Source organism: Magnolia sinica, chromosome 5 (assembly GCF_029962835.1).
Source record: "Magnolia sinica isolate HGM2019 chromosome 5, MsV1, whole genome shotgun sequence".
Lineage (NCBI taxonomy): Eukaryota > Viridiplantae > Streptophyta > Magnoliopsida > Magnoliales > Magnoliaceae > Magnolia > Magnolia sinica.
Window position 1 is genome coordinate 99488739 of NC_080577.1, and position 10831 is coordinate 99499569.

Here is a 10831-nt window from a genome sequence, read left to right on the forward strand (position 1 = left end):
GAGACATCCTTTTTTTTTTTTGGTGGGATGGCATTTAAAATATGGTTTGCGGTTAACAATACTTCCCCCACAGTTTTAGTGGTAATTCAAAATTTAATATCATACAATTGAGTATTTAGAATGAGTATTTCTAAAAAAGTTTCCACATATAATATATTTATTTACTTTCTAAGAGTAAAATAATAATTTTATTTTCGAAACTTATTTTTCTTATAAAAATGCTATATATTTTATGTTCAGGTGGATTTCATAAACCTTTGTGCCTATGTCCCATGCTAGCACTTGGGTTGTGGGTTCTAAACCATGCTTGTCTCCCGTGCATAAGGATACCTCGGTAGTAAAGCTGACTATATAATTTATATGGAGTGGTACATGGCTTATTATTTATTTTATTTTACAGGCATGAGTTGTTCAATAGGAAACCAATTTATCAACTTGACTAAGTTACACTCTTATAGTGAATAAAACCTAAATCTACTTGACCTGTACAATTTCATACACAGGTATTGCAGATGTTCTCATAAACTTACATTATAATCCAAAATAACCTATTTTTACGCATCACAATACATTGGCTGGGTGCAAAGCTGCTGCTGCTGCTAGAATCTCTTCCACCACAGGCGACTAGACGTCTTAGAGTGAAAAGCTCAGAGAGTTATAACTGAATGATGGCTTCCTCTTTCGACCATCCATATTGAATTTGTGTGAATATCGCCGGCATGCCGATGCGACGGACTCTTGCATTGATTCAGGTCCACACACCAGCACTCCTATGTTGGATCCTTCTGTTTGCATTGAAAAATCAGAAAGTAAACCTGCATAGATCACCATTGATTAGTATATGCAGTGTATGAAAAATCCCATAAATTTTTAGCCTTTCAATAGACCTAAAACTAGAAAATGGGTCCATATGCAAGAATCCATTGATTGAATTTTAGGATCATTTGTTCAGTACTCGTTAATGGTGGAGCCCATCAGGTGAGCGGTTGGGCCGGACAATGATACCTAGATAGTTGGATATACAATTTTCGCTCGTTAATGGTGGGGTTGGTCAGATGACGGTTGGGACAATGATACCTATGATAGGTGCGTATTTGGACAGGCTTTATGCTGTTACATGGTTTGCATATTTCAACTCCACCAAACACGTTTGGCAATCGAGTAGACCTAAAACTACTATCATGAAAACAGAAGAATATTTAGGTGAATTTGATTCTTTTGGTATCTCTCTTTTGAGATGGAGAATTAAATTACATATCCATCTTACACGTAGACTATCTCCTTAATAAAAGGGTCATTACTGCAACTTACAACTAGCTTGATCTATATTTGAATTTTACTACAAATTTAGTGATGATGATGACAATCCTTTACAATGACAAGCCACGAAAATCATCTGGGCCAAAAATATGATGATGCACTCACCAAGCTGGGCCATACCATTCAAAAGAATGAAGAACTGGTTGTTTGATTCAACAATGTTTTAAATAGTAAATAGTGTGTAGTGTAAGATTCATCCTTTTAAAGCGTGAGGCTTAAGCTATATAGTGTATGGCATAAACTACAGATTACTTCTAGATTTTTAATTAAGTTTGTGCTTTGATTGTGCTAAACATCATGAAATTTTGTAATATTTTGCACCGAATTAGTTTAATCAATGATGAAATTCAATGACATTTGGTGCAACCTAACACAACCTAAGATAATATAAAAAACAGGCAAAGATTAAATATAAAGGTAAATAAAGAGCAACCTAATCGATTTAATACTAGTGTTATTTGACTAAAACAATTGAAAAGATTAACTAATTTTTATTCAAAAATAAAAAGAAAAATATAACAAGTCATTGAAAATATTAATTGATTGTAATATCTTACTGAAAAATAACATTTAATGTAAGCTACATAGCGTGTATAGTAGGCTATGTAGCATGTAATGTATGCATGTTTATCATGTAGCTCTTAGGCTATATGTGACTTGAGCTATTTTCATAAGCTACGCATTGTTAAGGTTAAGCTACGCTACATAGCAAAGCTATTCAAAACATTGGACTCAAATGAATAGGTGTGGGTCCACCTAATGAGTGGATCAACCTGATTTTGACGACAGGTGATCTTCGTCGTGTGGACATTTTTTCACAATTTAGAAGTCCCACACACAGGACTAGTTGGTGGGAAACGAGAGTTGCAGGATATAGAGAAACTTGGATTTTCAATAGTCAGGTAGAAGATGACAACCACAAGAAAAATACCTTGAAAATCTGGCCTCTCTCCAAGATGGATTTCAGGTTCCACCATAGTACCCTTCTCTTCTATAGAATGCCGCTCCATCCCCTTGTCTTGTTTTGGAGAAGCCACATGAATCTCACTCTTTTCCTTTCTCCATCTCAATAGAACAGTAGCCAAGGCACTACAAACTATAGCAATGACGAATGACCATAAGATGAGTAGATCGCTAACCCAAGACGGGTTTTTCTTCTTGGAGGTCTGCGTTTCGGGGCGAAGAAAGGCATGGTTTAAGATCAGAAGAAACACAAAGAATGTTACCGTTGAGAATGCTACGATTGTGGCCATCCACAACAAACTTTCTGGCCCAGAAATGGTACAGTTGGAATGTGAATTTGTGGTGTCGAAGGACACCATCTTCACTTCAGATAACAGCTGATCCTTTACTCGGATGTCAGATGATCTATCTTCTTGGGTGACAAAAACTTTCAATTGGACATGTACTTGTTCACCCGTCGTTGGTGGGTCTAGCAAGAGCGGCCATATCGAGTTTAACATACTCAGGTCTTGGGGCTTCTTCACTACATATATCAGCTGCAAACTGCCCACAGTGAAACTTTTATTGTTGGCGCTTTTGGAAGCAAATTCGCGCAAGATGCTGATAAAGGGAGTGATACCAATCCCTCCGGCGATCAGAATTAAACCGTCATACCTGTCAACCCAATGTAGCTATCAATACAAGAATAGCTTGCTTATGATCATCAGGTGGGACCCAGCTTGAACATGCCCTGGCTAGCAGAACCAGAAATCAGGCCAGCCCATATTCATTACTGATGTGGTCCACTTGATGAACTGATCGGGCAAAATGAACACATTGATTAACACATACATACCTTTGGTAATCGAGGGATGCCGGCCCATACGGGCCTTCAACTGCGACCGGTACGCACATCAGCAGACCATTATCTGAATCAATGGGAGCATCTATTTTATTGTAGAGCTGGTTTGTCCACCTCCCTTGGCATTTAACTACAACAGATATAGTGTCCTTATCTAGAGAGGAGCTGGAAGTTATACTGAAAGGGTGCCACTCCAAGCTTGATATACATGGTATCTTAATGAATATAATGCTTGTTGGCTGGTACTTGGTTCCTGCACTCATATATATCCATGTCAATGTCTTAAAAAACCTGCATACTCCCAAAAAAAATAAAAACTTAGGTTGTGTTATGTGGCTTGAATCATTCTCATGAGACTAAGTGACTAGGTCATCTTCTACTTATTTGTATATGTTGATTGATGTCTTAAATCTATAAATTAACATGTCTGTCCATGAAAGTTCGATGTCATCGAAGTCCAGTGCATTCTATCGATATGTGCCATGGTTTTTTCTCGAAATGGCTTTTCCATGTTAAATTCGGTTTGTTTGTAATTGGGCTTGGTTGTTGCGATTAGAGTACTTTGCTTGATTCATCTCTTTGTGTTTCCGCGTCCCCCAAAAGTATATATGTTAGAGGTTTTAAACACATATTGTAGAGATTTCTCAAGTCACGTAGATTTGTTTAGAATAGTTTGAGATCTTTACAATGTTTTAAAGTTTTTGGGGAAAGTCTTACAAAAAGAGAGGAGTAGAATTTTCTAAAAGGGTTTTAGATTGTTTTTAGGCCATTGGGTGATCAATGCATGGCGCTACTCTAGCCATCCATAAGTAACCCAAAATGTTCTTAGATTTATATAATGAGGGTCCCTATTTGTAACCATTCCTGGAAATTGACAAAGATTACTTTAAGACTCTGGTCTAATAGAACATTCTTCTACATATCCCGTGCCTCTCTTCATCCAAACTAACTAGTTTTGGTTATCTAACCTAAGAAGAGGTTGAGAATTGATACTTTTCAATTGTTGCTTTTCAATAAGTTTATATGGTAAAATTATTTTTTCATAACCAAAAAAAACTTTCATTTAAAATAAGCATGTTCGTTAAAACATTCAAATAGGAGTTTTTTGTACGGATAGTAGTTATCAATTTTAAAAATTGCAACAACTGAGTCTCAAACAAGCATGCCCCTTCATGCCTTTCACCTCGGATGCGGCCTGTGGGTTGTCAATCATGTTGGACATTGGATGTGGAGCTCACCTTTGATGTGGACCATCCATTGTGTGGGCCTAACCTTCAAAGTGGGCCATCCTTTGATGTGGACCGTCCATTATGTGGGGTTCACCTTGATGTAGGCGATCATGTAGGGCCCACCATCAATACTAATTATTCTTGGATGTGGGCCATTCATCATTTGGGGCTGCCCTTTGATGTGGACCGTCCATTACATGCATCCCACATTAATGTAGGTCATCCATCATGTGGGGCCACACTTTGATGTGGTCCATCCATCATGGGGTACTTGCTTTTGATGTCCATCATCCATCATGTGGGGTGCACCTTCTGTGTGGACCATCCATGATCATGTTGACCATCCATCATGCCGAGCCACACTTTATCGGACCCATCCTCCTTGTGGGGCCCACCTTGATGTAAGACCATTTATCACGTGGAGCCCCACCTTCTATATGGGTTATTCATTATGGGGGCCGACCTTCGAAGTCAACTGTCCCTCATATGGGTATATCATCCATCATGTGAGTCCCACCTTTGACCTTTTTGATGTGGAATCATGTGGAGCCCACTTTTGATATGAATGGTACATGAGCTCTTATAAATAAATTTAAAAAAAAAGAGCAAACCCACCACCTCTTATGCTTAAAAATAAATACATGTAAAATAGACAATTAACAAATAATTTATTTTTCAAAAAGAGACCTTTTTGATAAATTAAAAAAAAAAAACTTTTATTAGTAGATATCACAGACCGACCAATACCGAATAATCTATTTAAGAAAAAAGAATTATTTTTAACAAATAAACAAATATTACTGGATACGACAGACGGCCCCTTGGTGTTTGAATTCACTCATGACGGGACTGAGGCGAGTGGGAAAGCAGGGCGTGGTTTCGGTGGATGCCTGGATCCACCGAGGTGAGTGGGACCCCTGGCTCCGTGGCTCACAGTGATATATGTGCCTTAAATCGACACCGTCCAACCGTTTTGAAAGATTATTTTAGGAGATAATACATAAAGTGAAGATGACCCAAATCTTAGCTGGACCACACCACAAGAAACAGTCGTGATTGAATCCCCACCATTAAAAACATTATGGATTCCACAGGAATGTTTATTTTTCATCCAAACTGTTTGTAAGGTCAAAAATACCTAGATAAAGAAACCACACAAATATCATCTTAATCCAAAGATTTTTTGGCCCACAAGAAGCTTTTAATGATCAATTACCACTGTTTCATGTACTGTGGTCCACCTGAAATTTGTATCTACTTCATTTTTTTTGCACCATACCCTAAAATGAGCTTTAAATACGAATGGATGGCATGGATTTAGTCAAATACATCACAGTGGGCCCCACAGTACCCCGGTCGATCCGGGGATCCACCAAAGCCACGCCCGGGAAAGCACTTGGGTGGTGAAGGTTTGGTTTTATGGATGGTTGACATTTCTTTCTTAATCAAAGAATGCGTGGGACCACTGTTGTTGGATCTGGCATGAGATCCAGTTATATATCCATGGACTTGGATGGGATGACCAGAGACAACAAATGAATAAAAATCATTTGGTCCATCAACATATGAACGGTCTGGATTGAGTGCATGAGAGAGAGAGAGAGAGAGAGAGAGAGAGAGAGAGAGAGAGAGAGATTACCAGGGTGTTTGGGAAGAGTCAGTTCTATTGCTTTGCATGGCAGTATACGTGCTGAGATGAGGCACGTTACTTGGCTGGACTGTATCAGCCGTAGAATTCTATCAAGAGCAAAGAGAAGAACACCACCCAAGACAGCATAGAAATGGCGATCTCCACCATGAAACAAGAAGAATAGTAAGAAGACTGGATAGAGATGGTGGGTGTAGTAGAAAAGCTCAAATCGTTTCCTTCTTATTGGAGGAAGTGATGTGATCCAGATGATTAGGCCCACTGCTAATGTAATCACACCTGCAATGTTCACACGGCCTGTTGGTTGCCATTGCTTTATCTGCCATTGATATTGAATGAAGAGCAGTTAGCTTGGATCTTGGTTCTTGGTTGATGAAGACATGAATTTCATTTAGATAGTTTTGGATACCAAATTTAAACTATATATAGAAGTTTAAGTGATGTAGGGTCTAGGACACTTTCATGTCCAAGATAGACTAGAGAAGGCCCGATCAGAGGTGGAAGTGATCAGGACCGTCAGAACCCTAAAACAGGCTTATCTCGCAAACCGAAATGAGTTATTCGACATACCATATATGATTTTGGGTAGGAGAAGCTACTTTAGACAACCAACCCGCTATGCCAGGTTGCCCACGCCGAATTTGCGAGATTCCATCATATCAACGATCAAAAGTTCTTTTTAATTTCGTCGATCCTTTGATCTTTAGGAGTCGCGCCCAACATGAAAAGGCTTAAGAAAAATTAGGAGGCCAAATTGGACACTTACTATTTTTGGCCTAAAACCATGAAGTCTAGTAGAAATCATGACTGTCTATAAATAGTAAGTTCAGGGAGTTTGAGTGGAGTTTGATTCTGAGACTTCTTCTGGCATCACTATTTAAATGATTGTAAATTCTTTTTTATCATCAATCAATTTTTTTTTGAATTTATTAGAATTTATTTCTATTTTCTATTTCTCCTCATGAATTCAAAGAATCTCTATGAGGAGTCCAGAAGCTCCGTGGATTCAGAGCAGCCATCCCTACGTCAGTAAGGCCCACAGTTTAGTTAACCGTTGATCTGATGGGCCTTACTGAATCAGTACTGACCTGTAAATTGAGAGTTAAGAAATGGAAAACTACAACAAAGGTCAGCAGAATAGGGCTAGATTTGATGGATCTGGAACATTTTTGGGGCATCTCCATCCATTGTGTGGCCCATCAGTTCCACGTCTGGAATCATGATCATAGAACAGCGGGCCCCACTTGGGGATCGCTGTTTTCGATTCCTTTCATTTGAGCTGGATCCATCGAAACAGGCGCTATGAATATGAGAAATGATTAGCCATGACCGTTATGGTGGAGTGTTTACACAATCTGGGTGTTTTTCATTCGGTGAAGCATCGAGATGCGATAACTTGCGTACCTGGTTTCCAAGTTGGTGTTTGACAGCCCAGATGAAGATGGTGATCAAACCATGCAATGTTGAGAACAGCATCATGGCATTACTGAGCCATATGTGATATCTTACTGAAGCTTCAAACTGAAGTCCAAGTAGCTGAAAGATTGACAGTCTCCTTAAAACAGGCAACAACATCAGTGCAAGGCACGCCTCCGATAGCGAACCCAGCCTCGTCCCCACCTTCATCACCTTAAGCTCCCATCTGAGATCATTAATCCAACACCATCAGTGTCCTAAAATTACAATTATGTGCAGAAAAGCTCGATATTCTCCAAACCATAGTTCGAAAACTTGAAAATTACCCAATGGTGGTGGACTAATCAAATCTACAACGTGGGGTTGGTATGCACGGAATTTTATCATGCAATGGTTTGTAAGTGAACATTTCTCAATTTTAAACATTTTTAAATATAAAATTAGAAATTAATGCATTCAAGAAAATTCAGGAATAACATCAAAGGCCACATGGTTATTTATGTGCAACAAAGGCCAAGAACAACACTAGATTGAAGGAGCAAGTTCATATAAGTTGAAGGATTAAAAATAATAAAATTAAATTAAATAAGGAAGGTCAAAAGGATATGGGTGGAGGTAATAAGAAAAGACTTAATGACCTATCGCCCAACTGAAGTTACAACTCTTGATAGAGTGGAATGGCAGAATAGGATTCATGTGGCCGAACCCAGCAAGTTGGGATAGGCTCAGATGACGATTCGGTTTTATCTTTTAAAGAACTTTGTTTATTTTCTTAAATTTTAGTAGCTTAGATGGTTAAAGCTAAAATGGTGATGATGACAATTTGGTTTTATCTTCAAGTTCTAAATATAGTTTGGTAGTATGCAAATGGTACCATGAGGACTTTAATAACTTATAGAAGAAATTAGTTTATATTTTCTTAAAATTTAGTATCTTTCTGGAAGAACACAAGACTCTGTCGAGTCGACCAATTCAACTCATTGAGTCGTGATGTATTGTCGCTCGAGTCTTATTTAGAGTGAACTAGCTCGACTCCGACCAATTCTAGCTAACTTGGCCAAGTTTCATACCGACTCAACAAGGTATAGTAACTAATATTCCAAAATGTAAAACAATAGCAAGTCAGTATTTTTTCAAGTACTCACTCATTCAATTTCAGCAATTTTTTATACAACTAACATTCCAAAATGTAAAACAATAGCAAGTCAGTATTTTTTCAAGCACTCACTCATTCAATTTCAGCAATTTTTTATACAACTAACATTCCAAAATATAAAATAATAGCAAGTCAGTATCTTTTCAAGCACTCACTCATTCAATTTCAGCAGTTTTATATACAACTAATATTCCAAAATGTAAAACAATAGCAAGTCAGTATTTTTTCAAGCACTCACTCATTCAATTTCAGCAATTTTTTATAGAACCAACATTCCAAAATGTAAAATAATAGCAAGGCAGTATTTTTTTCAAGCACTCACTCATTCAATTTCAGCGATTTGTTCGGTATCATCTTCTTGAAGTCATTGGAGATGCGAGAGTAGAACGTCCATGCTAGAAAGACGATAAACAATGCCGCCGCTAGAAGCTCCGCTCCAGATAAAACACCCACAGGACTACGTATGAGAATTGGCATCGAGAACTTAGAAACTGCACTTCTTCCCTGCCTGTAATCCAACTTCCAATACAATCAGATTCATAAACTGTTACATTTCCAATTCATAACTGACAAAATTTTAGCAGCGCATCGGATCAGCGAATTGAAAGGTAGGAGAAAAGGGACTCATCACATTCTTTGGTGGAATCCATCCATCAAATATCTAGGTGGGTCCCATAATTCCACCGACAGCCACCTTGCATTCTCTCTCTTTTTCCTTTTTCCTTTTCTGTCTATTATTCCTTAAAAATGGTCTAGTAAGATAATATCACAGCCCAAATTCAAAGACCGACAGCTTCCATAGTGCTCCAAATCTGGCACTCGACACCCATATACTAACTCCCAAGTTCGGTGCACCACAAGAAAGATTTGAATGATTTTATTTTATTTTTGTTAATAATGCAACAGAGAAACATACCAGCTTGTTCGATCTGTAGCATTTAGATGCAAGTAAATGAAACCCAAGATCGCCACGGCAAGGATAGGAAAGGAGTATACAGCGAAATTAAGGCCTTGCAAATCAGAGAAATATTGATTAGGAGGATTAATAAAGGAAAATCTCAAAGTGCTGCTGCAATTCCATTCAAACAAGGCATGTGAAAGAAGAAGAAGTAACTATAGTGAGAATTTAAGTACCGGAGTATCCGAAGAAGGTAGATTTGGCATCATCTTCAGCTACGCGCCATGATTTTTTCCAGATTCCAGTGGGGGTGATGAACCATACACATACCCAACTGGTGAATATCAAGATCATCAGCGTTTTCATTAGGATAACGAGCATTGCATTTGCCATTTTTTGGCTGTGGCTTTCTTCCCTTCACGTGGGTTGATTTATACTAAAAGGAATAGACGAGAGCCACACTTGAATTTCAATTATTCTCCACTTGTGGGCCCACCGGTGGAGAATAATCTTAACCATTGAATTTGGATAGTTGTTTATTTTAATCTTGATTATTCATTTTAATAGTCTCTGGTTGAATAATGACGGTCCATCCATGCGGCGGCATTATGACTTTTTGACTTTTTTGTCTCCAACGGAAACGGATTGGCTACTCCCCCTGCCAGCGGCCAATGGCTGATGGTCGGTGCTCCGTGGACCCCAACACGATGTTTGTGTTTCATCCATGCCGTCCATCGATTTTTAGAGATCATTTTATCGTATCAGACAAAAAATGAGGTATATCTAAATCTCAAGTGGACCACATTACAGGAAACAGTGATGAATGAATGTCGACCATTAAAATTTTTTAAGGGCCATAAAAGTTTTGGATCAAGATGATTTTTGTTTTTTCTCTTCATCTGGGTCTCTAAGACCTAATCAACAGATTGGATGTCAAGTAAACAGTACAGTGGGCCTTAGGAGGATTTTAATGGTGGATATTCAATCATTATTGTGGTGTGATCCACATGAGATTTATATCCATCTACTTTTTTGGATCAAGCCTAAAATGATCCGTAAAAATGGATGAGAGGAATGGATGAAACACATACATAATGGTAGGGCTCACCGAGCAAGGCGTGAAGTAGCCAATCCGTTTTCGTATCCAACCGCCAATGGGTGCTGCCTCCGCCCGTACCAAGTGGAAACGGATGTTGGCTACTCCCCCTGCCACGGAAACGGATTGGCTGGTGTACCAGCCGCCAGCGATATAGCTGGTGTACTGACTTTAGCAAGTTCTGTGGGTCTGATGTATGTATTATATCCAAAACTTCCATCCAGTTGGAGAGCTCGTCATAAGGCTTAAGACGAAAAATAAGAC

The 10831-nt window shown here is 38.6% G+C and overlaps 1 protein-coding gene across 1 annotated transcript; it reads right to left on the minus strand.

Annotated features, from left to right (window-relative positions):
• Positions 1-333: 333 nt before the first annotated feature.
• LOC131246418 (ferric reduction oxidase 8, mitochondrial) lies at positions 334-9894 on the minus strand. Its single transcript, XM_058246525.1, has 8 exons — positions 9708-9894; positions 9490-9583; positions 8896-9081; positions 7406-7643; positions 5993-6320; positions 3119-3377; positions 2252-2937; positions 334-815 (listed from the first exon to the last, which is right to left on the minus strand). Exons 1-8 carry the CDS (start codon positions 9862-9864, stop codon positions 634-636), a joined length of 2130 nt encoding a protein of 709 aa, XP_058102508.1. The 5' UTR covers positions 9865-9894; the 3' UTR covers positions 334-633.
• Between the last annotated feature and the right edge of the window lie 937 nt (positions 9895-10831).

Bases quoted from the DNA above. Each gene is read 5' to 3' on its own strand.
- LOC131246418 (XM_058246525.1), bottom strand. From the start codon at position 9,864: ATGGCAAATGCAATGCTCGTTATCCTAATGAAAACGCTGATGATCTTG. The intron at 6,321-7,405 runs GTACGCAAGTTA...TATCAATGGCAG, and splicing joins AACACCAACTTGGAAACCAG to ATAAAGCAATGGCAACCAAC. The intron at 2,938-3,118 runs GTATGTATGTGT...TTGGGTTGACAG, and splicing joins GCATCCCTCGATTACCAAAG to GTATGACGGTTTAATTCTGA.